Source organism: Taurulus bubalis, assembly GCF_910589615.1.
Source record: "Taurulus bubalis genome assembly, chromosome: 14".
Classification (NCBI taxonomy): Eukaryota; Metazoa; Chordata; class Actinopteri; order Perciformes; family Cottidae; genus Taurulus; species Taurulus bubalis.
In genome coordinates, this window is record NC_136602.1 from 19192642 (window position 1) to 19219971 (window position 27330).

Sequence of the window (27330 nt, forward strand, 5' to 3'; positions counted from 1 at the left end):
CCAGAGGAGTTAAATTTGATTTTGCAGGAACAGGATTTTTCTTTTTTTTCTGTGTGGAAAAGGAAACTTAAGCAAAAACCTGTGCTGTGCTACTTTTCCCCTTCCAGCAGTGTTGACTGTGTAAGTCTTGGATTTGTGAGAAACCTTGGTTCACCTGCTGTGACTCCCATCCACCAATCATTATGAATATGTTTCTTTTTGAGGTTGAAACATTGTGACAGCACATTTCTCAGGCGCAGAACTGAGTAAAAGCTGACGTGAGCTGATGCGCTCTCTGAAAATGTACCTATTCATACATGCCTAATGGACTCGGGTAAAAAGTGTTTCTGATTCACTTTACCAGGTTAGTTCGGCACAGAGCAAAGTGGATTCCAGAAAGTGTACTCGGGAATATGCTTATTTGCTTTCTTGTTAGTTAAGAAGATCAATACCGCTCTCCCACTAGATATAAGGTGCAGATTTTGTTACTTTTGGACAGTTTTCACTCTTTATGCTAAGCTAACGGACAACTGGTGAGCTTTCCTCTTGAAAGAGAACACGCTCATTTCCCAAAATGTCAAACTGCTCCTTTTAATTTGTACCTTTTCCTCATATTCCATTTGAACGCTGTTCCACTTGTAACATGCAACTAATGTCCACTCATATGTTAGTACTCCTCAGGTCGTTGCCTCTCTGGTTCTCCATGCAAACATTAATATACGCGCTATGTCATCACCTTCATAACATAGCACCGTTGACAATAAACATGGGTGTTGCTGATTTGGCCACCCGCCACCGAGCCAACCAACAGTCTGCTCCACCATTCGCTCTCTTCATCACTTAATTTCTTCTGCTTGAATTTCTCCTCCTCACATCTCTACCAATGCGTTTTTGTTTAGTTTTTAGATGTATCGAGGCCCAAGCTCTCAACATCCACCGCTGACCTTTTAGCTGTATTGACCAGCCCAATTCTCCAGCTGGATTTGATGGTGTGTAAGAGGAGGAAGGGGAATTTACCAGTGGTAAATGAACCAGAAGATGCAATGAACAGAGAAGGATGGGAATTTCCCTCAGGTCTCCAGACATCCTCTCATCCTAATCGTTTGTAAATCTCAATAGCTCCCTGCTCTATGATTTAATGACTGGAGTAATAAGTAGGGGAGTGACATGGCAGTGATGACTGCCCACCTCTGATCTGGACGGAAAGGGGAAAAAAGTCATTTCAAATTCTGCCCCACAATCTGGCAGATGGTCGGCTCCAATTCTTCTCCCCTCAGTCCCTGAGCTGAACACATGCAGCTCGCTCCTAGTTTGCCAAATGGAGAGAGAGAGAGAGAGAGAGAGAGCGAGAGAGCGAGAGAGAGAGAGAGATGTTACCTTTTTTAAACCGCAATTGACCCCAAAGGAAAACTTTGTCAACATATTTTATCTAATAAGATAAAGGTTTCAGTCTGTTCATCGCACGCTTGACAAATGGGATTGTCAAGCAGACAAACTGCCCAACACTATTATCATTAATGTTGCATGCATGGTGCGTGGTTTATCTCCGTGGCTTATCTCCGAGCAAACAGTACTGTCAAGACTGAAAAAAGCAATTGAATTTATACAACCAAAAAGTTTATAATTGATATAATAAAAGATCGATACTTGGCTTCCGTGTATCTATACAATATCGGCACGCAAAATATCGCGATACTATGCTCTATCGATTTTTTCCCCAACCACTAATGTGAACACGCACAATGCGTCCGGCCTGCATCCCTTCTGAATGTGTCTCGGGGTTGCATCAGGCGTACCTGTGGACGGCGCTAATGGGAAATGCAAAAGGTTGAGGAAAACAGCTTGACCTCACCACTTAGGAAGGAGTCGCCCCGGGCCGACTCTTAAGACATCCGAACAGACCTCTCGCTCTGCGTGGGGCTCTCTGCGCCTCCGCGTCGCTGGACATGGCAAAGCTCCCCGGTGTTTCTCATCTCTCTTTGAGAGGTGAAGGTCACACACTCTTGTCTGCTAAGTGAAATATGCGTTGTTAGAGCTGCTCTGTGGTCCTCTTGCACCTGTAGATAAATGCTCCGTGACTGCGGTTTAATAAGGGAATTCTCTGTGTGTTTGGCTCAGCCGCCAGCAGATATAATACGATCAATATTGATGAATGCTCAGCCTCTGTTTGGATATATATCTGCAATAGGCTGAAAACAAACACACACACACACACACACACACACACACACACACACACACACACAAACAGCCCGTAAGCCAAAAGATTTCTTTCAAACTTTGTGATTTGTGAAATCGGGAGCTTGCCTGGAGTTAATCCAGCTTAAACTATTCCACTCTTCTGTATGCTCCATTGCTCCACAGCATATCTAACTAATTAAGGAGGAATTTATTTACTTTTTTTTTTCTTCTTCTTCTTTTGTCACGCTGGCACAGCAGAAGAAATGTATTCCCAAGGGCATAGCCACAGATTCTGCCCACAGTGCATTGAAAATCAAGAATTCCCGAATCAGCCGCTCGCACTGGTGTCGACGCTGTTGTGTCCGCTGAACCTCCAAAGTTTTTCGATTCAGTTTCATTTCCTTGGCTGTTACCAACAGATTTAGAACAGGCAACTTGAGCTGAGATGGATTGGAATCGGTGATGACAAATCGGCCCATTTGCAGAGCTTTGATGAAGAGGAACAGGGAAGAGGCAAAAAGCTAAAACGTTCCCGAGAAAAAGGGTCAGATGTAAAGCTTTAAAGCTGAGACTAAAGCGCAGTTATGGGAATGGCTGTGGATGTATTGTCGGCTATCAGCGGTTATCCTAACATTTTCACATACTTGCCCGTAGAGCCGCGAGGATGCCAGTTAATCCAGAAAGTTTGGGCCCCTATAGAAGCCATTATGCCTTCGCTCAATAATGCATCGACACAGAGCAAACAGAAGCAGATAAAACAGAATGAGGTGCTCCCCAGGCAGCCAGCAGGCGGTGCTGAGTTCAGGGCTTTTTTTGTGAGCCTTCGTTTTTTTACGAGCACTTAGAGGGCTCATCTATTCTGGCCAGAGATCGTGTGAAAGGGCCTTGGGTCTCAAGTGGAGTACTGATTAGAGTTTGTCTTTTTTCATACACTTCTTGCTTTGGAAGGACGATGGTGGGTGTCGAACGCTTTATTCTCTCGTCTCTGTCTCTTCTCTGTAGCTCCCGCTCTCATGGTCATCTGCAGAAAGTGTTGAAAGGTTTTGAAGCGTGGAAATAAGCAGAAGGAAAGGAGGTGCAAATAAGCCACGAACAAAAGCCACACAAAACCAACTAAATATCACTCAGCTGTTATGCAGAATTTCTTTGGTTTTAATTTTGCCAGTTCCGAGTTTGCTTCTGCTGTAATGCAGCCCACCATCACCTTCCACCCCCTTCCGTCAATCAATGTGATTACAGTTACATCCTAGCCAGATAAATTGGGGTTACACGCCGTGTATGCCATTACTTCTCCGAGCACCGACATTAGCTGGACTAATGCGACTGTAATCCACATTGTCCTTCCTTCCCCACTCAGATAAATGCATCCCCTGTCACCAGCCTGTAAACGCTGCACTCCCCCACCGCTTTCATCTCGGCCTGTAAATTACAATGGAAGTAAAATTTGTTTCCACAAAGGCCGGGCCCTTCTATCCACGGAATCAGGGATGAAAGCCTTGATTAATTCTGACTACGTTCGGAGCCTGGAGCCCTCAAAGTGCACCGAAAACCCCGTTGGAGTCTTTCTTTTAATAAAGTCCACGGCTGGAAAAGAGGAGATGAGGCAAAAAGAAACTCCAGCCAAGGCAAATCCTTTGAGGGTGTTATTGATTTGTTGCAGGAGATTGGATACAAATTCTCCAAAAGTAGGAGGAATATTATTACGTCTGTCAGGCATTTCAAATTCTGACCTTATGAAAGCGATCATCCCCAGCAAACACGGAGGTGGTGAAAAAAAATCTCAAAATGGTGAAATTTACAGAGTTCATTGCCATCTGTAGCTGCATCGTCTTATCAAATATCTCACTTCAGTCCAAAATGTTGTCCCATGCGGTTTTTAAAATACACTTTTACCATGATGAGCAGTCATAAGTCTTTTGCTGTGTGAGTGGATGTTGAACATTTAAGTTGGTAATCTCTCATGCATGATCTGAATTCAGCACAATTACAACTACTATAGAGAGGTGATTACACCGTGCACATATACACAGAATGGCAATAATAACGTTTCTTTTCCCTCTGCAGCAGGTTTAGTGCATGCTATGTGCATTCCAATGTGAAAGCAAATATTGCAAAGATGAATTTTATCTGTGTGGTTACCTTGGGGGAGCATGTGCCTCAAACTCATTAAGACGTCAGGGGTAGGATGCACAATAGTGTGATAAGCCTTGCAGAGTGACAGATAGACCACTGCTGTATTTAATGACCTGTGTGTGTGTATGTGTGTGTGTGTGTTTGTGTATGTGTGTGTGTGTGTGTGCGCTCATAAAGGCGAGGTAGTGTGTGTCTATCTCTACTTTTCTATCCCTGCGGACTCCAATAACATTCCCTGTCACTGGTGTCTGGGCAAGAGAACTGAGGAGAGAGCTGGAAGTAGTTCATGGAGCATTTTGTGTGCCATTAGCGAGGCCATTTTTTTGTGCGGTTAATGTAACGTGGCTGAAGTGAATCATGCATGCGGACTCAGCAAGGTGTAAAATGAGCAAGTACACTGATTAGGCTGCTCTCTGGCAAAAACGCCATGACGCGGTTATCAGCGGACCAACAAATAGACTTTCCACGGTGTGTAATACGGCGTACGTCTTTCAAGGGGATTAAAAAACAGATAATTGGTTTTCCTGGCCCCTTGAAGAGAGAGGGGTTTCCACGTGAATCCATTTTAATCCAGGAGAGGTTTGCCGACGATGCATAATAAGCCTTGGAGCCGATGGCCTGCCGCGCGCTGCCACAGTTTCACACTGAGGAGCCGCACAGGATCCAGGATATCCCCCCTCTTCGGCTCTGCTGGAGCCGACGCGTGATGAATGCCTTGCTGAAGGGCATGTAGTTGTTTGGGTGAGCATCACTCGATCTCTGTTTCCAACTCGAGTGAAGCAGCCTGTCTGGGGAACAAACTGCTGGACCCAAGACTCAAAAACCTAAGAAACTTTAGGAAACTTCAGCACTACTTGGGAAACTTACACAGGCCTGTTGTTCCATTTTTTTTAATCACTGGCAATGCCTTCATCATTACCTTATTCTAATTCCACATTTTCCCAAAGGCAGCAACGTTTTTTCTTTTTTTTTGTACAATTTGTTGCATGGGACAATACACTGCAGCTGCTGTTTGTTTGGTGTTTTGAATCTTCTAAGGCCCTTGGAGGTACAGTAGAATATCTCACAACCCCAACCGTGCAACAGAGCGGCCTATTGAATTGTTTTAGAAAGCAGTGACAGGAAGACTTTGTTGAGACGACGGAGAACAAGGTCACGTCTGACAGATCACGGGGAGGGTAGCGAGGGCTGGAGGAAGCAGGCGCATGCTAATGTGTTCCCGCTCGCAAGCAGCAGCGTGTAGGTGATCTTGGAAGAAGTCGCCCAGTTTACATGGCCTCAGACATGTTTATCCCTGTGAACGAAACCAGCCTCCTCTCCTCCTGTCCTCTGCAAACGCAGACGTTTAAGCCAAATTGCGTCTTGAATGCATGCTGCTCTGTGTCAAAGCATCCACTTAACGCCTAAAAAAAATAGTGACTGATCCGTGTTCATTTGTTCCTTGCTGCAGATTTACAGAGTTTCTGGAGCCCTTTGAGAGAGTGATTCAACCAGAGGAGCTTTGGCTCTACAAGAATCCTTTGGTTGAGTCAGACCACATTCCCAAGAGGGTCATGTTCGTAAGTACCTGATTTCTATTCATGCATTGCTCTTCTTACACATTTGATTGCCACTAAATAGATGCTCATTATTGCGATCCACATGAAGTGCATCCTCTGCTTAATTCTTAGGAATCATAACCCCAGAAATCCTTCATTTTGGACTCTCTTCAGTCGAGGCCTGAATCGTGTTGATAGGTACAAGAAAGGCTCCGTGATTCATTCGTGCTCTTTTTACTTTGGCTCATGCTGTAAATACGGAGCATAATAACCTAAATAATCTCATGGAAAACACATTTTGGCTTCGATACACTTGAAATACAGCATACTGGGCATTTCAGAGCTCATTCCAATATTGTTGTGAGTCATACATTGTTGTCAGACTCGGATGGCGAACACTAGATGGACCAATTTTCAAAGTGTGATTATGGTGAAATATGACAAGGCCCACTATGCCAAAAGAAACAAGCTGTTGTTAGACCTGAGAATGCTGCACTATTTCCTATTTCCATCTCCAACATAGACCCATCTAATGACATGAAATGCTTGAGAGGCCATTTTAATACAATTATTTCTGAGTTCAAAAGGAAAACAAAATCAACAATTGAGGAAATGTGCTTGTATTGTACAACAACACGGGGGGCTCTGTGGTCTGAACAAAGAGCACATTTAATTTCTACTTTCAACCTTGACAGGAAGCACAGACCACACCCACTCATTCTGTTCTTACCTTTCACAATAAAAGCCCCAAGACACATACACTATGTAAATGTCTAGCTACACTGCGTAACTGTTTGCCAGATGGAACTCAATGAGCATTTCGCTAAAAGGAAACTCAATAAAAAAAATCTTACAGTCACAGGCAATGCAATTTACACCAAAAAGTGGTCCCAAATTTGCATCGCTCCTGGCATGAATAGTTTTGATGCAAAATATTCACAGGCGAGTGTTTTACACTTTTTGTCATTTATTTCATCGTGCCCCCAGAGTTCAGAGGCCTGAAATCGATTTCTCTGGTGGCGAGTTAGGCGCCATCATATCTCAGCCAACAGCACTTTCGGCTGTCTTGTTGTCAAGCAACCAGCAGAGACTCCAGGAAGTCCCAGCAAAAAAACATTTTATAAAGAAGAGTTGCAAAGGTACTGCAGAAATGCAGACGCAAATAATGACCATCTAAACAGAAACTCCCATGGCGCTCTTGGCAGAATGTGCCTCGTATGAACCAGAAGTGCTTTTTTAAAGCTGCTCTGATGAATACCTTCTAAATGTATTGTCCATATTGCTGCTCCGTCCTGATGATGACTGCATTAATGTACCCAGTTCTCTGATTTCATTCACTCTTCTTTCCGCCAGATCAAACAGTGATCAAGCCTTCTTTCCCAGGCCTCTCAAGGACGCCGCCCTGTTTAAATGGGGTTATGACTCTTCACTGAATAGTTAGTTATAGTTACATCACTTCTGACAGGCTGTTTAATTCTGTACAGCTGGACACCCATTTCTGCATACTAACTCATGGTCAGCACTCACTGTTTGAATAAAATAGTAAATCAACTTAACAGGTGAAGACTTGCCTGCCCATTGCTTGCTTACTCACCTCTTTGCTTTCTGACAGCCCCCCACACACATCCATCATCTCATTATGTGCAGAAACAGCTGCAGAGCAGCTCCTGTAAACTTTGGCTCAACAGTAGGCATAATGTATGTTGAGGCTCTATTTAATGCCGTTTAGGAGGTCGTTTGACCAATTATAAAGGAGTTTAAACATCGAGAGAAATGGATTTGCTCATAAATTAAACACTGAGCATGAAATATTCTCATCAACAAATCATTTGTTATGACAAACTCTGAAATGCATTCATTATAGACAGCCTCTTCCAGCTCTTCAAGCTCCGTCCAGCAATGGATAAACCCATGAACGTTTCTCCAGCCCATCTGAGCTCTATCGTGTCCTTTTTCAGGATGTTTTTTCAAAGATGTTGACAGTTTATATTTGCTTCAGTGTCCATAGATCTTTGCTGGTGGCAGGCCCATAAATAATGAGCGGGAGAGAAAGCCCCTCCCCTCCAAACCCCCATGCCCGTAATAGGGAAAATGCTCCCGGTGCCGACACCCAACAGTCAGGCTGCTTCAATGTCATTGTGCTGACAGGAGCCCTGAAGGCGAGGAGAATGTATCTGGCCATTAGAAATATTTATATACATATACATTATGATTCACTGCAAGCATCATGAAGGTATATGCTGTTTGCATGCGTGCAGCCTTAACCTTTTAAACCCCGCATGGACCTATATAGGTCATTTTTAATATTTTAATTAAACTGTGTAAAACATTACAATAATCATGACCAAATATATTGATGCTACACATCAAATTAAACAAGAGAACCTGGGCTACAATAATTAGACAGCCATTTCAACACACCTCAAACACCAACTAAAATAATTATTAAAATAAAATAGTTATAATTTTGTCACGAGTCAGCCCACTCTGCATGTTTCCGGAACTAGCAGCCCGTAGCTTGGTGCTATCAGAAAAAGACAAATAGCAAAAAGCAAGACAATTCCACACAGATTCCAAATCCCTCTGCTGCAAAGCATCACCGAGATACGAACCAAAGAACACAGCAACATAAATTGCTGAGTCAGCACATTTTGAAACTTTATTTTTTTTTGTTGAAAAAATGCTTTTCCCCCAGTAAATCCACACTGATACAAGTTTATTTAACACCATAAGTCATATGAAATTGAAATATAAGGTTTGCTACATGAAAAAATTCAAATGTCACAGATGCGCGAAAATATGCGTATATGTGCCGAAATGCAAATTTTGGAAACCTCGCCTGAATTCTCTCTGTACTTTACCCAATCTGACTTTGTTCTGCTTAACTTTTTCAAGTGAAAACAGTGCACAGAGACCGTTATATAATAATATATTAATATTATTATAATATTATAATATTGTGCTATGATTTGGGAGAGCTTCAGGGCTTAGTGAGTTATTTCAAGGAGATAATCATCCTGAAAGTGCTTTTTTTCTCTAGGCGGACCTGGAACTTCTATTTGTTCTGTGTTTCAATCTTTATTTACTCTTAGCCAGCAACATATATACTAATATTTACACATCTGACCACAAGCTCACAAGGGTTGCCTTTATTATAACACCAAAATTATTCAAATAGCCCTTGTGGTTGCAGAGATACACCCTTTTTAGTTTGGGTATGCTATTTCGAGCTAAATCCTAAAAAATGCCTTGGGGCTTTAAAAAGACTTCTCTTGTTATGGAAGAGGCAGGAATATTCTCCAGTGGTTTTTATTTGCTGGACACAGTGATCTGAGAGTCCATATCCTCTGATTAGTGTAGCCAAAGGCTGCATTTCTGCCTGTAGTTTATGTAAACATGTTAATACTGTAGGAAGGTGAACAATTATAATAATGTGCATTCATAGAAAATATGTTCAGAGTAATAAAACAACAGAAACCTGGTTGATAATTATGTTGCACTTAACTTAACATTATTGACAGTGGGACTCGCTGAGAGCAACATGCTGTATGGGAGTCCTTCCTTCAGGCAGAGTTAACTAGGTTACAGTTATTCACAGACCAAGGGAAGAATGACCTTTAAAACAAATGTTTCCAGTTACACTTACAACAAGGATTTCACGGTTAACCACATGCACATACAGCCCACGCAAGGGAGTGTTGAAAGGGACATATCCTGCTCACTTTCATATTCATATTTGTATTTCTTGTTTCTAGAACATGTTTACAAGCTTAAATATAAAAAAACAAAAACATTATTTGTCTCAGACTGTCTGCATATACCCGTGCTCCCTTCTGTATGAAACACTCCGTTTTTGCACCTGTCTCTTTAAGTGAGAAAAATATGGTGCACCTGAGCAAAGGTATAGTTCTCAAGCCGTGGGTGGAGATACTCAGATGGGGGGTCGGTATAATCTAAAGAACCTTCAAGTGACATAGGAAGTGGAGCCAAATCTGAATGGCTTGTTGAGTCACATGTTTTCTGAGCTCGGCAGCCCACGGAAAACTGACTGGCTTGTCTCATGTCACAGTTTGTGTGTTGGTACAGTTTACAGGCACCAAATGTATGAGCACACTCCGAATGACATGTCCCCTTCAAGAGCATCGAGGAATGTGAAAAAGATAATGAACATTTAATTAATGCCATGTGCCAAAATGCATCTCTTTGTTATGGAAAAGACGTGAATGCACATTTATAAGTATCTTTACATTTCCACATGGTGTTTATGGATGCTTTAATGTGTTTGGCAACTCAAACCCTCATAAGTCGCCTACTGCTGCTTTCCTCATCTACATATGGCTCTTCCCAATTTGTATTAACTGTTATACACTCCCAGGAGTATAATTTTAGGTTATAAAGAGCGTCTTAAAAGTAAAATACTGGCAGGACTGAAATACTGTCCAAAAATAGCTGCGACACCCTGCATGTATAAGATTCCCTGGATTCCCTCACAGTGATACAGTGATGGGAGCTGCTGTGACTGAAAGGGCACTGACACTGCATTTATTTTGGCAAACATGACGGATGTTACTAACTGCTGAGTTGCCACAGTGTTGTTGCTTTGATCCAGTTTTGCCAGGTAGCATCTAAGTCTAGCAACCGTGACTTAAAATAGCTACTCATTGTACTCACTGTGTGGTGTGCAGCGAATGCCTCATCGGAGCGAGACACTGTTTAATGTGTTTCCATCTGCAGGTGCAACCCCACTATGTAACACTGGATATAATGTAACATTGTCCATGATGCAGTATGGCTTGCATGGCCGTTTTGTACAGAATGAGGCCCAGTTCAATGCTACAATATGAGTAAAGTAACATTTTATCTCTACTTACACACTGATGTTCAAAAGCTTGGAATCTTCTGCCACAAAAGCTTTATTTGTTGCAGTCAGCTTGCTGAGAGGACTTATCTATTTTTGTTGAGCGGTCTTTCATGCTTTTCGGTTGTATAAGGTCCTCTTTACAAATGTTACTTTCTATTAGGGGGTGTGGGAAAAAAAAGAAGAAGTAATGTTTTATTCATGGCGAACAAAATGCTGTACAATCGTTCAACCAGACTGAGAATTGAAATGAAAAAAAAAATCAGGGCAGACATAAACAGGAAAAGGGTCCCGTTCCAGTGTCAAGTGCACGATTATGCCTCGAACAAAGTAGAATTAATAGATATGGGCAGAGGCAAAGCGATTCTTAAATAAATAGGAATACCAGCTGAACTTACTGTGGCCGTGCCCCGGCTCTACCTGCTCACCTGCCTTCAATCAGCCCCTAATGCCTACTGCCGTCATCACCGGCTCTTCTCGTCGCTAGATGGTTATCACGTCTGCTGATCATCTTCCTTCCTTCTTTCCTTCCTGCTAATCCTCGAGCCTCTCGGGTCTCTTGTGCTCTTCTGTACTGAAAAGCAAATAAAAAAATGTAAGTTCCAACAGCGGTCTCCCCTGTCATGCAGCACTATGGGGACATCGATTCAAAAGGAAGTTTTAATCTTCTTTTAATCTTTAATCTTTTTTGGGGCCAAAACTATTTAAAATGCGAACAATGCCATAGTTGTGTCTGATCTGTACTATTTTCATTTCTGTTAAGTAAGTAAGTAAGTAAGTAAGTAAAATCTATTTGTACAACGCCTTTCGCAGAACAGGGTCACAAGGCGCTTCATAATTACAATAAAACAATACACAGATAAAATAGCCGTTGTTGAAGGAAAGAGGAGAAACAGTAATATAACAGCTGATTTAATTTCTAACTCGGATAAAAACGGTTGGTGCACTTTAATCCAAGTGTGATAACACATCCTCCAAAGAGGAAAGTAAGGTACAAAATAAGTTTAATATTGGCAAAGATCCACTGATGTACAGTACACTTCTCTGAACTGATGAACTCGAACGCTCAATGGAAATTCTGTATGTGTGTTATGATAATGTAACTGGAGCTCTGCCTCTGTTTTTACTACCTCTGTTGCTAAAGGCAAAGAAACTATATAAAAATTTGCCAAAACTTAATGAATTCATTGGGAGGCATGAATAATTACCGACGTGCCGGGGAGTCCCAAATCTCTTATCAAGTGAGGGGCAAAACTCTCTTCCTGTGCAGACAAGAAGACCCCACTGGACAACTAAGAAGTCCCGGTGTGCCTTGTTAAAATAAACTCAGAATAATGGACAGGTTCATGTCATTCCCGAGGCAAAAGTAATTTAACAATTAACCTGCAAAGCATATCCCCTGGAACGCTGCAGCGCGTCTCTAATGTCACAATCATTCTCCATTTCTCGTCTTTATGTCCTCTCAGGCAATTTCCTTCCTTACCCCACTGGCTGTGATATTTGTGGTGAAGATAATTCAGCGGACGGACAAGACCGAGCTCAAAGAGGCGTGTTTAGGTACGTAAAGCCAATTACTTCAAATGTCACCAATGTGTTGTTCTCTGTCACAATCTTAAGAGAAGTTTGAAAGTGAAAGCTTGTATATTTATAGTTGCTGCACATATTATTGGTGTTTTTTCATACTGATTATCCATTTTCCCTCTGTTCTACCTGAAAGTACGGGCTAAATGGTCACAACAAACCACTTTATAGTGCTTAATGGTGCAGATCTTTACATTACGTGACCTATTGTTACAGTCAATATGGCACCACACAAAGTAATCTTAGTCACTTCAGCCACGAATATTTACACACATTTAAAATTCCACGCTTTTTCTCCCAGCATCGGGGCATTTCTCTCTCGCTGATTTCTGCCCATCGTTTGGTATTTTCCCTCTTGGGTCGAGGCGGCGGCAGAGGACATCAGAAAGCATTAAGGAAGTTTAGCACAAATCCAATTAAAGAGACACACAGAGATGAATCTGGCGGAGAGGAGGGCGGCATCAGTGTAGAGATTACGGTGCTCTGTCGAGTTTTACAGGCCCATTACCGCCGACAGAGAAGCGCTTCTACACGGCTTTATAGTCGTACAAATCAACATCCCGCGGAAGAACAAAGAATTGAAGGGAGCCTGGTATTCTGACACGGTCACAGTTTGGAACATCGAGTCAAGGCTACCTACCTCTCGACTTAATGAGGAAGACGGATCACAGAAGAGGTTTTTGGTCTGGGTGTACAGTCGAGAAGTAGCGACACAGACCCACTTTTTTTTTTCATCTCAAGTTTAAATAGAAAAGTAGCGCTCCCTTTATTCCTGCAAAGTTATTGAGTTCAAAGTTGCCCCTGAGGGTTCTCTAATTCTGAAATCACAAATTCAAGTTTCAAACGGATGTATTTGGGCTGGCATAAATTCAGGTTTTTTTGAGAGTTAGATTTTCACCCCTGTAATACCAATGGGACTTTTCCAATATGGTGCATTTAAGATCGTGCGCTCGCATCCGCCTCTCTTTTTCTTTGGAGTAAACAGAACACAACGTTCCCTTTGTTGGAGTCGTTTAACACCCCTTCATCATTCACAAACCCCTGCAGCTTTATTGTGTAATTATCCACCAGTCAAGATACAATGCAGCCCTTTTGGAAGTATTTTCCAAAAGACTACACTCTGTGAACGGCATGGAGATGATTGTGCAGTGATTATTTTTACGATTATTTAGTATTTATTTTGGTTACGAAGCATGAATGATGTTGTTCATCATCTGACTGTGAGATCTCGTAGCAGGCACAGGCATTATTGTTTGATGTGTGTAGAGGGACTCATCTTCCAGTTAGTGAGACCATGAGAGCGTCATCAATGGCAGGAGTCGTCTGCATAATGTGTCAAAAGGCTTTGAGAATGAATATTAATAATCAAGAAGATTTAGACAGGCTTTAGAATGTCATATTTTTGACTAACAGAGATTTTATCCCAATCAGCCTCAAAAGAAAATCAGATTGTCCGTCTACATGAGCAGAATGCGAGGGACTTTTGTAAAGTGATGGCAGGAATGCAGTCTTTACTGAATAGTTCTCTAGTTTCCCGAGACCCTACCTCCTGTATCTAGTGCAATCACCAGAGCAAACTCTGGGGTAAGTGACACAGTCCTGCACAGACCAATTTGGCAAAAGACTTTGGCTGGGGGACTTCATTATTTTGAGGAGGAGTGCAGTATCAGCAGGTGCACTTGTTGCGAGCTTCAAGAAAGACCAATCACATCAGTTCCTTTCATACCCCTAAAAATAAACGATGCACGGCTGAAGTGGAGGCACAAGGCAGGAATATACGGCACATAATACCGCTTTAGTATCCAGCAAAGCTGATTTGATACAAGCTCCAAGGACTTCTCCTTTAGCTTGGGAGTTTTACCAATAGTCGTCAATACAAAAAGAAAAAAAAGGACTACCAAAACTGCGTCAGAGCTACTGTTGGCTTTGGGTCTGCAAAAAAGTGAATACTTTAATGACAATCAGCATACTTCCCCAGACTAGACCTCATACCATGAGCTACCCGACGAAGGGAACACATTGCAATTTAATGCCCCGTTTTTCAACTGGTCGGGCGGAACATGTCTCATTTTGGGCTTTCATCTGCTCTGCACAGAAGTTTGCCCAAACTAACGAGCTGTTAAATAACGTTGACGCTGCGCTCGTCTCAGCAGCTCGGGAAGATCATACGGCTTGAGCTCTGGCGACGCGGGGTGCATTCAATTGACCTGCAGACTGCTGGGATTAACCTGAGAGGGCAGCGACTCCGGCTAATGACTGGCCCCAGTGGTTTGCCTCGCAGCTAATTAAATGAACGTACGGTTACAGTGCAATGCCGATTGCCTACCTGTCATCCAACAGCAGTGCTCCTGTTTCCCATTACTAATTGCTTTACAGTTAGATTGGCTGTAAGTAGGTGCATTCATTTTGCACCCACCACCATAGTAAGGATACTTTTTCTCCCAATGAAATATCTGTCTCTCTGCAGCAGCGGCTTAAAGTAGTTACCATGGGCCCCAGTGTACACTATTATGGCGGGGCCTAGTGGCCTCTAGGGCGTCATTTTATTTGGCTGCACAAAGAACATGATTCAGCTGTATATGAAGCTGTATATGAAGGAAAACAACTCGCTACGGTTGCTGCTTAGAAATTCTGTAAGGCTGAACACATAAATCCTGACAACCATCTGTCCAGCGGCAAGGGGAATTCCCATGAACCTAATTGGCTCTTTAATTTCTGCATTACATCAGAAAAGTGGGCAACCTGCCAGAACACGGTAGTTTAATCAATTGTATCACTGCGGCGCCTCTGTTTCTGTGAATGCCCCTTTGAGTGAAAATGCCGTGTCAACCTCGTCTGTATCACCGACAGTAGGATGCTGATTTGACTGTGTGTGTGTGTGTGTGTGTGTGTGTGTGTGTGTGTGTCAATCTTCCTACTCCAGCTGTGTCCCTGGCCCTCGCCCTGAATGGAGTCTTCACAAACACTATCAAGTTGATTGTTGGCAGGTACGCTTAACATCCTGAAGCACTTTTTCCAGCTCTGTTAGTAATGCTACATTTCTAAAGATCAAATAGTTTTCTTCAGTTTTGACTCACTAGATTGACGGACAATGAATTGTTTGTCAAGTATATATAATTATCTGTACCGATGATGCGGAAAACCATCTTTTAGGGGTTGTTTCTCATTTTCAGACCCAGGCCCGACTATTTCCAGCGTTGCTTCCCGGACGGACAAGTGAATGCGAAGATGCTGTGCACCGGGGAGCCGGATCTGGTCTCCGAGGGACGCAAGAGCTTCCCCAGCAGCCATTCCTCCTGTGAGTACCAGCTTTCAGTCGAGGCAGATCCCCACCAGCGCTAGTAGCGTGCGGTGCCAAAAGATATCTGCAATCAAACACTGGCTCATTAAAACTGCATGCCGACCATAGCTATTCACACTATTACAGCTATTGATCTCAGTGCTCCGAGCGTCGTGTCACCACGTAGATAATGTCTAGTGAGGGCTGACTGGTGGTGCACAAGGCGCTTAGTTCACAAGCGACGATCTCGATGGGGCCTCTCTTCAAAGCTAATTACAACATGTAGCAACGAGTTATCATTCAATTTACGCATCCCAAGGCACCTTGTTGAGACGCTTTTGGGTTTATTGGTTGAGTCAAGTGCATTCATCTGGCTGACATGGTGATGTCGTGAGAGGTGATTGTTTTCCGCGCCATGAGACTCCCCGCTGTGCTCTGCCGTGCAGACCAACGAGGGACACTGGACATGTTTTTTTTCCGAACGTATTACTTTTCGAGCTGTTTTCACTCCAGCAGCGTGTTGAATAATTCACATGTTTTTCTGTTGTCCAGCAGATGAATGCTATGTGGTGTTCATGGAGTGTTTGCTGGGGCGGCCTCACAGATGTTGGACAGCTGCTCAGCGTTGTATGGTGCGCCGGGTCTGTAAAGAAGGCATTTTAAAAGATATGCCTTTGATAAAAACACACTTGTGAGAATGTGTTTCTCTCTTGCTCCGGTGACTCTGAAAAGTCAACTAAGAGTTACATTCTTACACTGGAATTACACTAAACCTCCTGCTATCTATTATGCAAAATGCAAAAAAAATAATCTTTATATCCTCCAGTGAGCCGTGCCCGGATTGTTGCACCCTTTATATCTACCTTGTTTGCTTTTATTCAAAACCCTTTTTGCATTTCCACTCATTCACATTTAACAAGGTAATTATGCAGAATTCACAGGTACTGCAGGAATATGTGGAAACACAGCAATGGATGAATCCAACTGAAGCATTGAACTGTCACAATTGAAAGAAGAAGCACGCTTTAGAGGTGGTGTGTGCGTGTGTGTGTGTGTGTGTGTGTGTGTGTGTGTGTGTGTGTGTGTGTGTGCGTGTGCGTGTGCGTGCAAGAAACACTTGTGAAATGCTTTGGGTATGTGTTTAATTGAAATCCTGCCGTGGGTGTGACCACCTTGAACTACTCTGGAGCGGGCTGGAAAATCAAAACGCGGGATGAATCGGTCTCGGTGTTTTTACAAGGATGCGGCAAGATGGATGAGATCCCACCGCTGCTGTAATTTCATGATCCGGTCTGATTACAAATCAATGCCTTGACATAATGTTAAAGTTGCGTGGTTATAGCTTCTCAGACACCTGCTTTAAATAGAAATGCTTTGAAGTCCTGGCGGTGTCCCAGTAAAAGCAGACAGGGACCTTGCTCTGTACGTCACTGCAGCACTGTGTGTGGATCACATCCATCCTGCGCGGCGACCCTAATGGCCTTATGTTGTTGTGCCGTGAGTGAGAAAGTGATTGAGAGAATTGTGCGACGGGGACACAGGGAGCACCCGCATGCCAGCACGTCCGGAGAGCAGAAGAAATCCAATTTCCTGTCTGTGTCCCCTTTCGCTTGTTGGACCGCATGCACAAAACAGAACTTTTGCCCAGACGGATGTGGGAAGGGACAGGGACAGGGTCAGACCGATAGCCAGAGTGAATGTAGCTGGACGTAATGCACCGGTACGAAGTCATAGACACGGAATATAGGTCAAAGAAAAGTCACTCATTTGCATTCAGAGACGCATGCCTCCTGCAACACGAGGCTGGATTATCCATCAGAATCAGCCAGGACAGAAATGTAAATATGCACAAGGCTTCAGCGTCTGACATCTGTGCTCTAAAACACAACAACTATTATTGCATTTCAAAGTTTTTAAAAAACTACTCAGGTTCTCGTGATTTGATTTATTTTTCTTCACCTCATAACAAAGTAACAGAGTAACACAAATTGGAGGAGACAGATCCTGGAAAGAGAAAAACAAACAGCCGAAACCCACTGCACCAATATAAACGGCTGTGAGTCGAGCCGGCCCAAAAGCATTAGCTGTAGGTTATCTCCTTCTTAATCATATTCATTTCACCATCCCTCCCTGTGCATATTAAACCATTAGATATGATCAATTAATATGCCCTTTAAAAAAATAATGAATCCCGCGAGACGGACCTAATCACATCTCTGAATCTCCACATTGCTTCTTTCACTTGCACACAACGATCTACATTAAATGAACCGCAGCTTGGGATGTCCCATCAAATTAGTTCAGTCACAAAAGAGAGTTAGACTTCTGCAAAGTGTGCTCTCGCACATTCACTGTAACTCACTGAGGAACACTTCAGGTCGCCTTGAGTGTCCGAAGAGCTCTCGGAACAGCTTGTGTGGCGTGCAGCAATTATGCAGCGCTAATAATGAGTTCCTGTTGGGCTTTTGCATGCTAATGTGTGCGACTAATTCAGAGCTCGAGTGGTTGGTTGATATGCATCACTTGTGACGGGAGGCAGAGGTGTGCCCCATGGGTTTCCTGCACGGGTCAAAGGTCAAAACAAAAAATGAGAGAGAAGGGAGATGGAATACAGAACCGCTACTGCCAGAGATTGGTGAGACACTTTGGATCGGTGTGTGGTCAATGATAGACATTTCAACAGAATTACAGGGGAGAAAGGTGGAGAGGCTGATATTAGCACAATAATACTTTGCAGAGGCTTCAACCAGAGCTTGACTCCACTCTTTGAGTACGGCCAAACCCTGTACTTTAAGGAGCACTTATCTGCTTTAAAATGTGTCATCTGTGTTCACTTGACCAAAACCATAACAGGTTCCACAGAACACCTTCTAATTCACTGTAGCTCTCTTTTTTCCTGATATACAGTCGGTGGTACTTCTCCTCTCACCAGCCATTCCTTCATGCATCTGCCCGGTCTTTGCATTCAACCGACCTTCCTCAATATTGACTGACCCTTGCCCCCCATCATACTCACAGGCTAAATGAAATGATATTGTGCTCAGATGTATACTTTAACAGTGGGAAATTTACAAAAGGATGTCTACTTAGAATATGCTCATGTGGTGTGGTGTTGACGAAGACTATTGTCCCACATAATAAATATTTATGAAGTGCTAATGGGGACAATGCTAAAACGCTGATGTTTAGCTGGTGTAATGGTTAACATGCTAGCTCCCTTGGTTCAGTGCTTTAGCATGCTCACATTTGCTAAATATCAGTAAGCACAAAGGAGCTGAGGCTGATGGGATTGCCATTAGTTTCAGCAGGCAGCAACCGCCCGTTCTGAATAGTGAAGCCAATTTGGAAGTGCTTTAAACTTCTAATGGTCATCAGGGGGTGACTCCTCTGGTTGCAAAAATAAGTTGATTAGAAAATGACCCTACTTCTCACTTGATTTATACCTCAGTAAACATTGTAAGCATGGGTTTATGGTTTCTTTAGTACATCATGATGTTCATTTAGTCAATTATGATCCAATTTAGAGTAAACATAAAGCAGAGTAAGGCAAGGCAAGTTTATTTGTATAGCACATTTCAACAACAAGGTGATTCAAAGTGCTTCACATAAAACCATTAAAAGCATCAAAACATAATGCAGAGAAAACAGGATTTAAAACATTTAAGAAAACATAAAAAAAAGTCAAAAAGCTAAATAAAAAATAAAAATGTAATACAAGTTGCAGTGCAGTTTAAGTAGTGAGATGCAGCAATTGAATCTGGATCAATTAAAGGCAACAGTGAACAGAAAAGTCTTCAATCTGGACTTAAAGGAGCTAAAGAGTATGCTTTAGGGCGCGGTAACCTTGGTCTGGGAGTTGTTTGTTGTGTTTTCGTCTTAAGAGTTTAACCCTTTCACAGTGTGTTTTCAGTTCATGAAAGTTCATTTGAACATTTGGTTGCCTAAAAATATCTTATTCAGCATTCGGCTGCAAACTCTGGTTGCAAAAAAAACAAGAAAACCAAAACAACCTATTGGACAAATTGAAATGCAAGCTGTGTATGTGTGTCAGACTCCTGATGACGAAGTTATGGCCATTTCAATTCATCATGCTGCTCTCCCACCATCGTCAGCCGCCACATGCATCTCCCAAATAGAACTGCCAGGATGTTTTATAGCTTTGTACGTTCCCAACAATCATTGTTTGCCCAATCTTCAAATATAAAACCCAGGGAAATAGTGTAGCTCCCTCAAAGGTAGTTATTACAATGCTCAGTAGGATTCATACACAATGCTACACACTGTCACAGGGAGGATTGTTCTTGTTTTCATGTTGTTTTTTATATGCCTGCATAATGTTCCTACACACATGGAATCACTGATTGGATATTCTTCACATAGTTCTGACACTGGTATGCCTCAATTCCACCATTGTTAAAAGAATTCACCCAATCAGACTTCTTCACTTCTGAACAAACCTTGTGCTCGTTTGAAGATGGAACAAAAGCAATCGCGCTGCACTCATCACTTTCATTAGGCATCTTTGTTTTGTCTCGGGGGAATTACTTTTGTCAAGGCTTTTTAAACGCACGGAGCGGATTCATTACCGAGATGTTTTCCCCCCTTTGTTGGCCCCCTGACTGTCCTTTGGGCTTTCGGAGTCTCCTGCTGCCTCTTGGGAAGCATCCTTCATCAGTGTACTGGGCACACCTTGTATTCAACGTATCACCCTGCCGCTGCAAATGTTAATTATGCTAATTTTACACATAGAATTGTGTTTTAGATGCGAGTGAGGGACACACACTTAATGTCCTCCCTCATGCTTTATGCATATCCCCAAAGCAATGTTATTAGTTTAATCCTCAAGATGTTGACTCACTGTTTACAAACATATTGTTTGTATGCAATGTGGAAATGAAGCATGCACATTTACTACAGTAAACCATTTCTCCTTATAAAACCTTTAATAATAAAATGCAATTTTGCTTAGTTTAATTCAATCTCGTTATATCCTTGCTACAATTCTAAAACTAGTCAACAGACCGTTAGAGAAGCCAACACAATATGGTGTACTTATATAACATATACTGTATAAGACGTGGGCGTGGTCTTCATGACGTCACCCATTGATTGGTGGACTGCTGCTATGAAGCCTCGAGTTTGACGACTTTTCCGCAGCCGTCTTGGAATACGGTCGTCGCAATCAATGAGCAGAAGTTACCAAATTTGGAATGCGGAAGAGTGATGTAATGACGCCGCATACGAATCTGCTCGTGGCAGAGACCTGTCAATCACAGTAAGCCCGCCCTCAAGCATACTCCGCTTTATGGTCTGAATGGGACCATCATTTCCTAAATGAACATCATGATGTATTGAAGAAGACTTGAAACCAGCAATTAAGACCATAAACATATGTTTACAATGTTTACTGAGGCAATAAATCAAGTGAGAATAGGGTAATTTTTATCATAGACTTCCATACAATCTGATTTATTTTTCTGCCTGCTGCTTAGTAGAGAATGTAAGTTTTAAAACACTTTCACATTGGCAAAACTCGGCAGAACCGGAAGTTGCCGTCTGCTTACCACTTAACATAGAAGCCTCACACAAAGGAAGAAAACAAACAGAAATACATAGTTTTAAATGGACCATGAGCTTCTTTCTAGAGCGTGAAACCAACAATGGAGATTAACCGAAAACAAAGTGGAAAACAACAATAATCATAGTATTAATGTTTAACTAATACAGATGGTGTTGTACATTGCGATAAACATGTTTTTATCACAGCATTATAAAATTGCAGATAATCGGTATATCGGCTAAAGAGGGAAAACTGAACGACTAGGTGTTGTGGAAACGTGTGATTTCTTTCGTGTCTAACTGCTGTTTCCCACAGTTGAAATGTTCAGCAGACTGAGCCACTGGTTCATGGATAATTGTGTTCTGTCTATCCAAATGAGTAATGTAATCGTCTTAGCTATGGTAGGAGTGCTATTAAAATGAATGGTGTGAGCTGCTGTATGATTGGAAATGTGGAGAGGTTGCCCAGACCCGAGACGTATGGGCGCTGAGGGATGCTCAGGATCTCAGATGGCTTGTTCCTGACCTCCGAACAGAAGGGCTGGACTGATGAACTGAGCCAGAAAGCATGAAAGTAATGTGCGTTTTTGTTGTCTGTTAATCCCATGTAGCGCACTTTGTGTGCAGGATAGGGTTATACCGTAAACTGCAGTGAATCATTTCCTGTTTTGCATTTTTCATAATATCCCTGCTCTCCATATAGATTGATTTAACTGGGAAATGTATTAACTTGGTTAATCTAGCCCCGGGTGAATTATGTCTCTATGAAGCTATAAACTACTGGTCCACTTTAAAGTTTAAACTATTAAAAGAAACCTATGGGCCAAATGTAATCTTGCCACTTAATAAACCACTACTAATAAGTGAGATTGTATAGGCCACCAAGGGGCCCGCACAGTCAGCAATACAGGATCCATTTGATTCACGGCAGTTGGGCCCGTTCCAGGAGATGTTAAAAATACGGGTGTCTTCAGAGGCACCGAAATACTTTCTTAAGTCATCCACTACTTTGGTCCAGAATAAAACTATTATGCTTGAAAACTTGAAAACCTGCGAAACTGGAAGAGCCCACATACGCCCACGCTTACAGAATGGCTTAAACTCATGACAGAGACAGCTGCCTTTGAAAATATGATTGCCAGGGTAAAGAACAGTTCAAGCCAAACTGACCAATCATGGAAAAATCTAATTTTATTTTGTTCTGTTTTGTTTTGTTTGTCTGTCTGCTGTGGTGTTATATTCTTCTTGTTTTCTGTACTTTATTATTGACTGACAAACCTCATGTTTGTATTTATGTTTAAAGTTAATATATTGAAATGATTAAAACATTTAAGTGACAAAATACGGGTGTCTTCAGAGACACCGGCATACTTTCTTAGTCGCACGGACGGATCCACTACTTTGTTCCAGAATAAAACTGTTATACTTGAAAACTTGGTTGAAGGACAATCAGTTCTGTAGTCATTGAGCAGAGACACAGGAGGCCAGCATTGGTATCGAGTGTCTGGTTGGACATGTCTTGCAGTCTGTTGTTAGCGGTATAGGGTTTGCTGATAAAACAGGCGCTGTACCGGTCCGTCTTGGTGAAGAGGGAGCTGAGCCTGAAGGCGAAGCTCTCCATTTACTGGTCGGTCGACGTTCCAACCCTCACCTATGGCCACAAACTCTGGGTTGTGACCGAAAGAACGAGGTCTCGAATACAGGCGGCCGAAATGAGCTTCCTCCGTAGGGTGGCCGGACTCAACCTTAGAGATAGGGTAAAGGAGCTCGGACATCAGGAGGGAGCTTGGAGTCGAGTCGCTGCTCCTTCGTATCGAAAGGAGTCAGCTGAGGTGGTTCGGGCATCTTGTCAGGATGCCTCCTGGACGCCTCCCATTAGAGGTTTTCCAGGCACGTCCAACTGGTAGGAGGAACCGGGGAAGACCCAGGACACGCTGGAGGGATTATATCTCCCGGCTGGCCTTGGAACGCCTTGGGGTCCCCCAGAATGAGCTGAAAAGTGTTGCAGGTGAGAGAGAAGCCTGGGTCGGCCTGCTGAACCTGCTGCCTCCGCGACCCGACCCCGGATAAGCGGTTAAAAATGGATGGATGGTTTGCTGATAGTGTGCTCCCTAATGGGATCGTAGTACTGTTCTTTCGTTGTTTGTTTTGTTTAGTTTCTTCATTTTCATCCTCTGCATTTTTATGCTCGCACTGTAGAGAACACGCTGAGCGTAACCACAGAGCCCCCATTTGGTTTTGTCCAGTGACATGTAGCAACAACAAGAACGCATACAGCACATCATACATGCCTTTGTGGAATCCAACCCATATTACATTCATTGCTGTTTAAGTGTTCAATACAGGAGTCCATCTTTAAATAAAAATGCAATCAAATGAACATTATAGCCATCATTTCCAAGATTTGTCATACTGTATAACCATTCTTTGTTCAAAAAATTATAAATCTGTACCAGCCATCCAACATATCGGGCTAAATTGTCTAATGTACAAATGCTGAGTTCTTAATGTCGCCAACTCCTACTCCCTGACAGCAGGACAGCCACTGAGACAGCTGGACCTCTGCCTCCGCTCTCTCTGCCCACCCTCGTTCTCTCTCTACCTTCACATGTGTCCTGCAAGGCGGCCAGCATTCAGGGCCAGTTCGTGGGTTAAGCGACAAATGTGCTGTTTGGCCCGCTGCAGCAGTAAAGTAATGACCCTGCCTCAGCGCTACCTTTTTACAGCTCCACGCAACTTATAATTCATATAATTAGAGCCTCGCTGTTTCTCTTACACCAACCAACCATCAACTCAGCACAGCTGGTCCAGCGGCTCAGTCACCATTTGTTTCCCACACAGAGCTTGAACTTTCACTGTGAGCTCAGACTGTGCAGAGGAGTTGCTGGACGAAATGAGCGTTTTTTGCATCAGCTATGTATTAATCAGCCCCATACTAATCTGATGTGAAATGTGGTGTAATTTGGGACTGTCAGGGCCTACTGTCTTATCTCAATACGGCAGTGTTTGCATAGAAACATGTCATTATGAATCTCATTTTGTTCTATGTATTACAGGGATGCACTACGAAAGTCTCCATCAGCGTTTGGGTCGTGCATAGTGTCGCTGTGTAGATGTGGATGTCGTGTCGCGTCGCCCACGGTGATTTAGTGTGGGGGTATTTTCCTAACAGACCTAAATTTCATCCCTCAGTGAGCTTACCTGCTAGTGGGGGGCAGGGGACAAACTGCAAGTCTCCCATCTGCCTTCTTCATTACCTTGTACAGCCTAAAACGCTTCGTCATCACACTATAGGTGTCCGTTTCATTGCAGATTTTTTCATTTCGCGCTGTAACTGTTGCACATTTTTCTATCATGCAGCGTAATTGACTTTTATGAGAGAGTCCCTTGAGACATGGTCACTGTTTATGTCTTTGGTAATACACAAGAGGAGAGTTTATAGTGGATGCTGTGTTTAATGCTTAATCTTGACCTTTCCATTCTTTCTCTTTGTCTCTCCACTTCTCTGCCTGCTACAGTTGCATTCTCTGGCCTCGGCTTCACCTCCTTTTACCTGGCGGGGAAGCTGCAGTGTTTTACGGATCAAGGTCGAGGGCGTAGCTGGCGTCTCTGTGCCATGGTGCTACCTCTCTACAGCGCCCTGATGATCGCATTGTCCCGGACCTGCGACTACAAACACCACTGGCAAGGTCCGCAAACCAGCTCAGACACGAGACACAGGAACACTGTGTCTTTATTAAACTCACTTAGTGTTAAATCTGCTAGTGTCAGCCTGATAAAGGATTGCTGTGCAGAAGTCGGTTTCAATCCCACCTGGCTCAAGGCACTTCTATAATCATAATACAGATAATTTAGAAGGCAACCTCTGGGGGGATGCTCATTTCAAACAGCTGTACTGCTGTAATCACATTTTTAACGTAATCACCATGGCTGGCAAATCAAGGAAAGTTTCAAAACCATACAGTAAATCCAACTGGGCAGCTTGCTTATTTGCCCAACACACTAAACATGTTGTCGCATAAGGCTGTTTTCTGCCTGCTGTAGCATAATAACTGAAAAATGCCTCAGATGACAACGAGGTGGCATTTAATTCAGTAGCCTGGGAAGACAATTATAATTACAAGCTTCAGTTTTGCATACGGTCTGGGAGTAGTGTGGAGGGGGGATGCATGTGTGGATTTGGTGTGGCGGAGGATATGTAGTAATATGATGGCAGCTCTGTCATGGGGTGTTAATTAGATTTTGGGAGCCATATGTTCCAGGGGAGCGGGTCAGCTACTGAGGAGTTAACGCTTTTAACAACCAGGATTTATTCACATAAAAAATGCAACACACACAGGAGTTACAGGCAAGCCGAACACTCTGAGTCCTCTTAGTATTCCCTGAAAACGGATTCTCCTCCCTCTGCCCGGCAGACTGTAAGTAAGCAGCCATGGTGCAGCCCATTAAACTGGAGGGGCCCCAATCTGCACTTAGTGTAAACACGAGCTGGGAGCCCCCATTAGCCGGGCTGCTGAGCCATGCGCCATGGATTCTAATATCCTCGCCACCCCTTTGCACCTTGGAGGTGCGCACTGTCCTCCGGCTTCCAATCGCTTTGGTGATGAGGCAACCAAACTAATACATTGCATCAAGTCGCAGTCTATTCAGTTCAGTCGGCTCAGAGTCGATGCAACATTTACAGAGCAAGCTCATGCATTGTATAGTTTATGAATGGTGAAAATCGATTTGGTATTATATTTCGTTTCACACAGTAAGAGAAAATAATAGGTAGCATGTTGATCCCCGTGGATAAATATGATTTTGATATTATGAAATCTTCTACTTCAGCTGTTCCAGCCACCAGCTGGTTATGTGATTTTGATCTATACCCAGCAATACAGGCTTAATTTCCCCCCGTGGCAGCGTGATATTATATGATGTATCGTAGCTTAGAGGGGGGCAGGTATACGCAAGTGCTCAGCGTAGATGACAGAATGACAGAGACCGCCTGTCCAGATGCAGGCGAGCCTCGGTAGAACAGATTCATCGCTTTGCCTTTCAGTTTACTTTCATCACGCTCTTAACTAGTCAGGCATGATGAATGCTCACTGGAACACAATTGCACATACAGTAGCCTACAGTTACGCCGGATCGATCGTGCTCATTCAAAGAGCAGGTGTTGTTTTTTCCTCCTCCACATGGGCTCTATATAACTCTGCATGCATATCTTAAAAATATCTGTGTTTTTTTTGTGACTTTGCAGACGCCTTTGTCGGAGGAGTGATCGGGTTGCTGTTTGCGTACATCTGCTACCGCCAGCACTACCCGCCCTTCCTGCACATGGACTGCCACCTGCCTTATGCGAGTCTGGCTGCCGCCGCCCACGCGCCCTCGCATCCCCAGGACGACCCGCAGCCCACGGACAATGCCACCAGCCTTCCCCTGGAGGGCTTGAATGAAGGACCAGTATGACTAGTGGCCGTCACCGAGACTTCCCCCAACACCCGCACCAAGCCACCGAGCCCGCCTCCCCGCGCCCGGTGACTGGCTCTCGTACACATTCCAGTGGACAATAATACACCCACCCATCTCCATGCTGTTGCACCCCGTCTCGGTGACACCTACATTAGTTTATTTTATTTTTTTAAATATCTGGCTCTCGCGCAGCAGCCTTGAAAGTCTATATTTAGATGCGATGTGTGAGAGGAACCCACGAATATGGGACATCACCGTAGAGAGAGAAGAGAGAAAAACATGTTGAAAACCTGAGGAAACACGTCTTGCTAATGGCTGGGAAGGAAGATGAAAATATGGCCAGTTTTTGATGGATTTCTTTTTTCCGCTTAATGAGAAATGTGTTCAGTTTGTTTCATGCTTGAATATATTCATCTATGTTTGGCTGTTAAAGGACGAGGACCGATAAAGTCCGATAAAATGTCACGGCAATCAAACCAGTGTAACCATTAGAATACTATATGTTATATGTCACACTAAGAAACTAATTATGGGATATTTGTCAGTAACTATAGCGCCATAAATCCAATGACATTATTTGTGTTTCAGAGAGAGAGAGAGAGAGAGAGAGAGGGAGAGAGATAGATAGAGGGAGAGAGAGAGAGAGAGAGGGGCACTGGTCCATGTCAAAGACAGGATCCAATGTTCCCAAAACTTTTCTCTTCTACATTCCCCCATTTTTTTATCATTCCATTTCTTCCCGTTCTCTCGGGGTTTGTATAGTT

At 43.2% G+C, this 27330-nt stretch overlaps 1 protein-coding gene across 1 annotated transcript in view; it reads left to right on the forward strand.

Annotated features, from left to right (window-relative positions):
* plpp4 (phospholipid phosphatase 4) overlaps positions 1–26563 on the forward strand; it is a gene marked incomplete at both ends in the record, with an annotated part of 38220 nt that extends 11657 nt beyond the window's left edge. Inside the window, 6 exons of the mRNA XM_079229783.1 lie at positions 5744–5852; positions 12156–12246; positions 15194–15257; positions 15444–15568; positions 24628–24798; positions 26355–26563. Of these exons, the coding sequence (XP_079085909.1) occupies positions 5744–5852; positions 12156–12246; positions 15194–15257; positions 15444–15568; positions 24628–24798; positions 26355–26563 (769 nt within the window). The remainder of the gene's footprint in view (positions 1–5743; positions 5853–12155; positions 12247–15193; positions 15258–15443; positions 15569–24627; positions 24799–26354) is intronic.
* Positions 26564–27330: the final 767 nt, after the last annotated feature.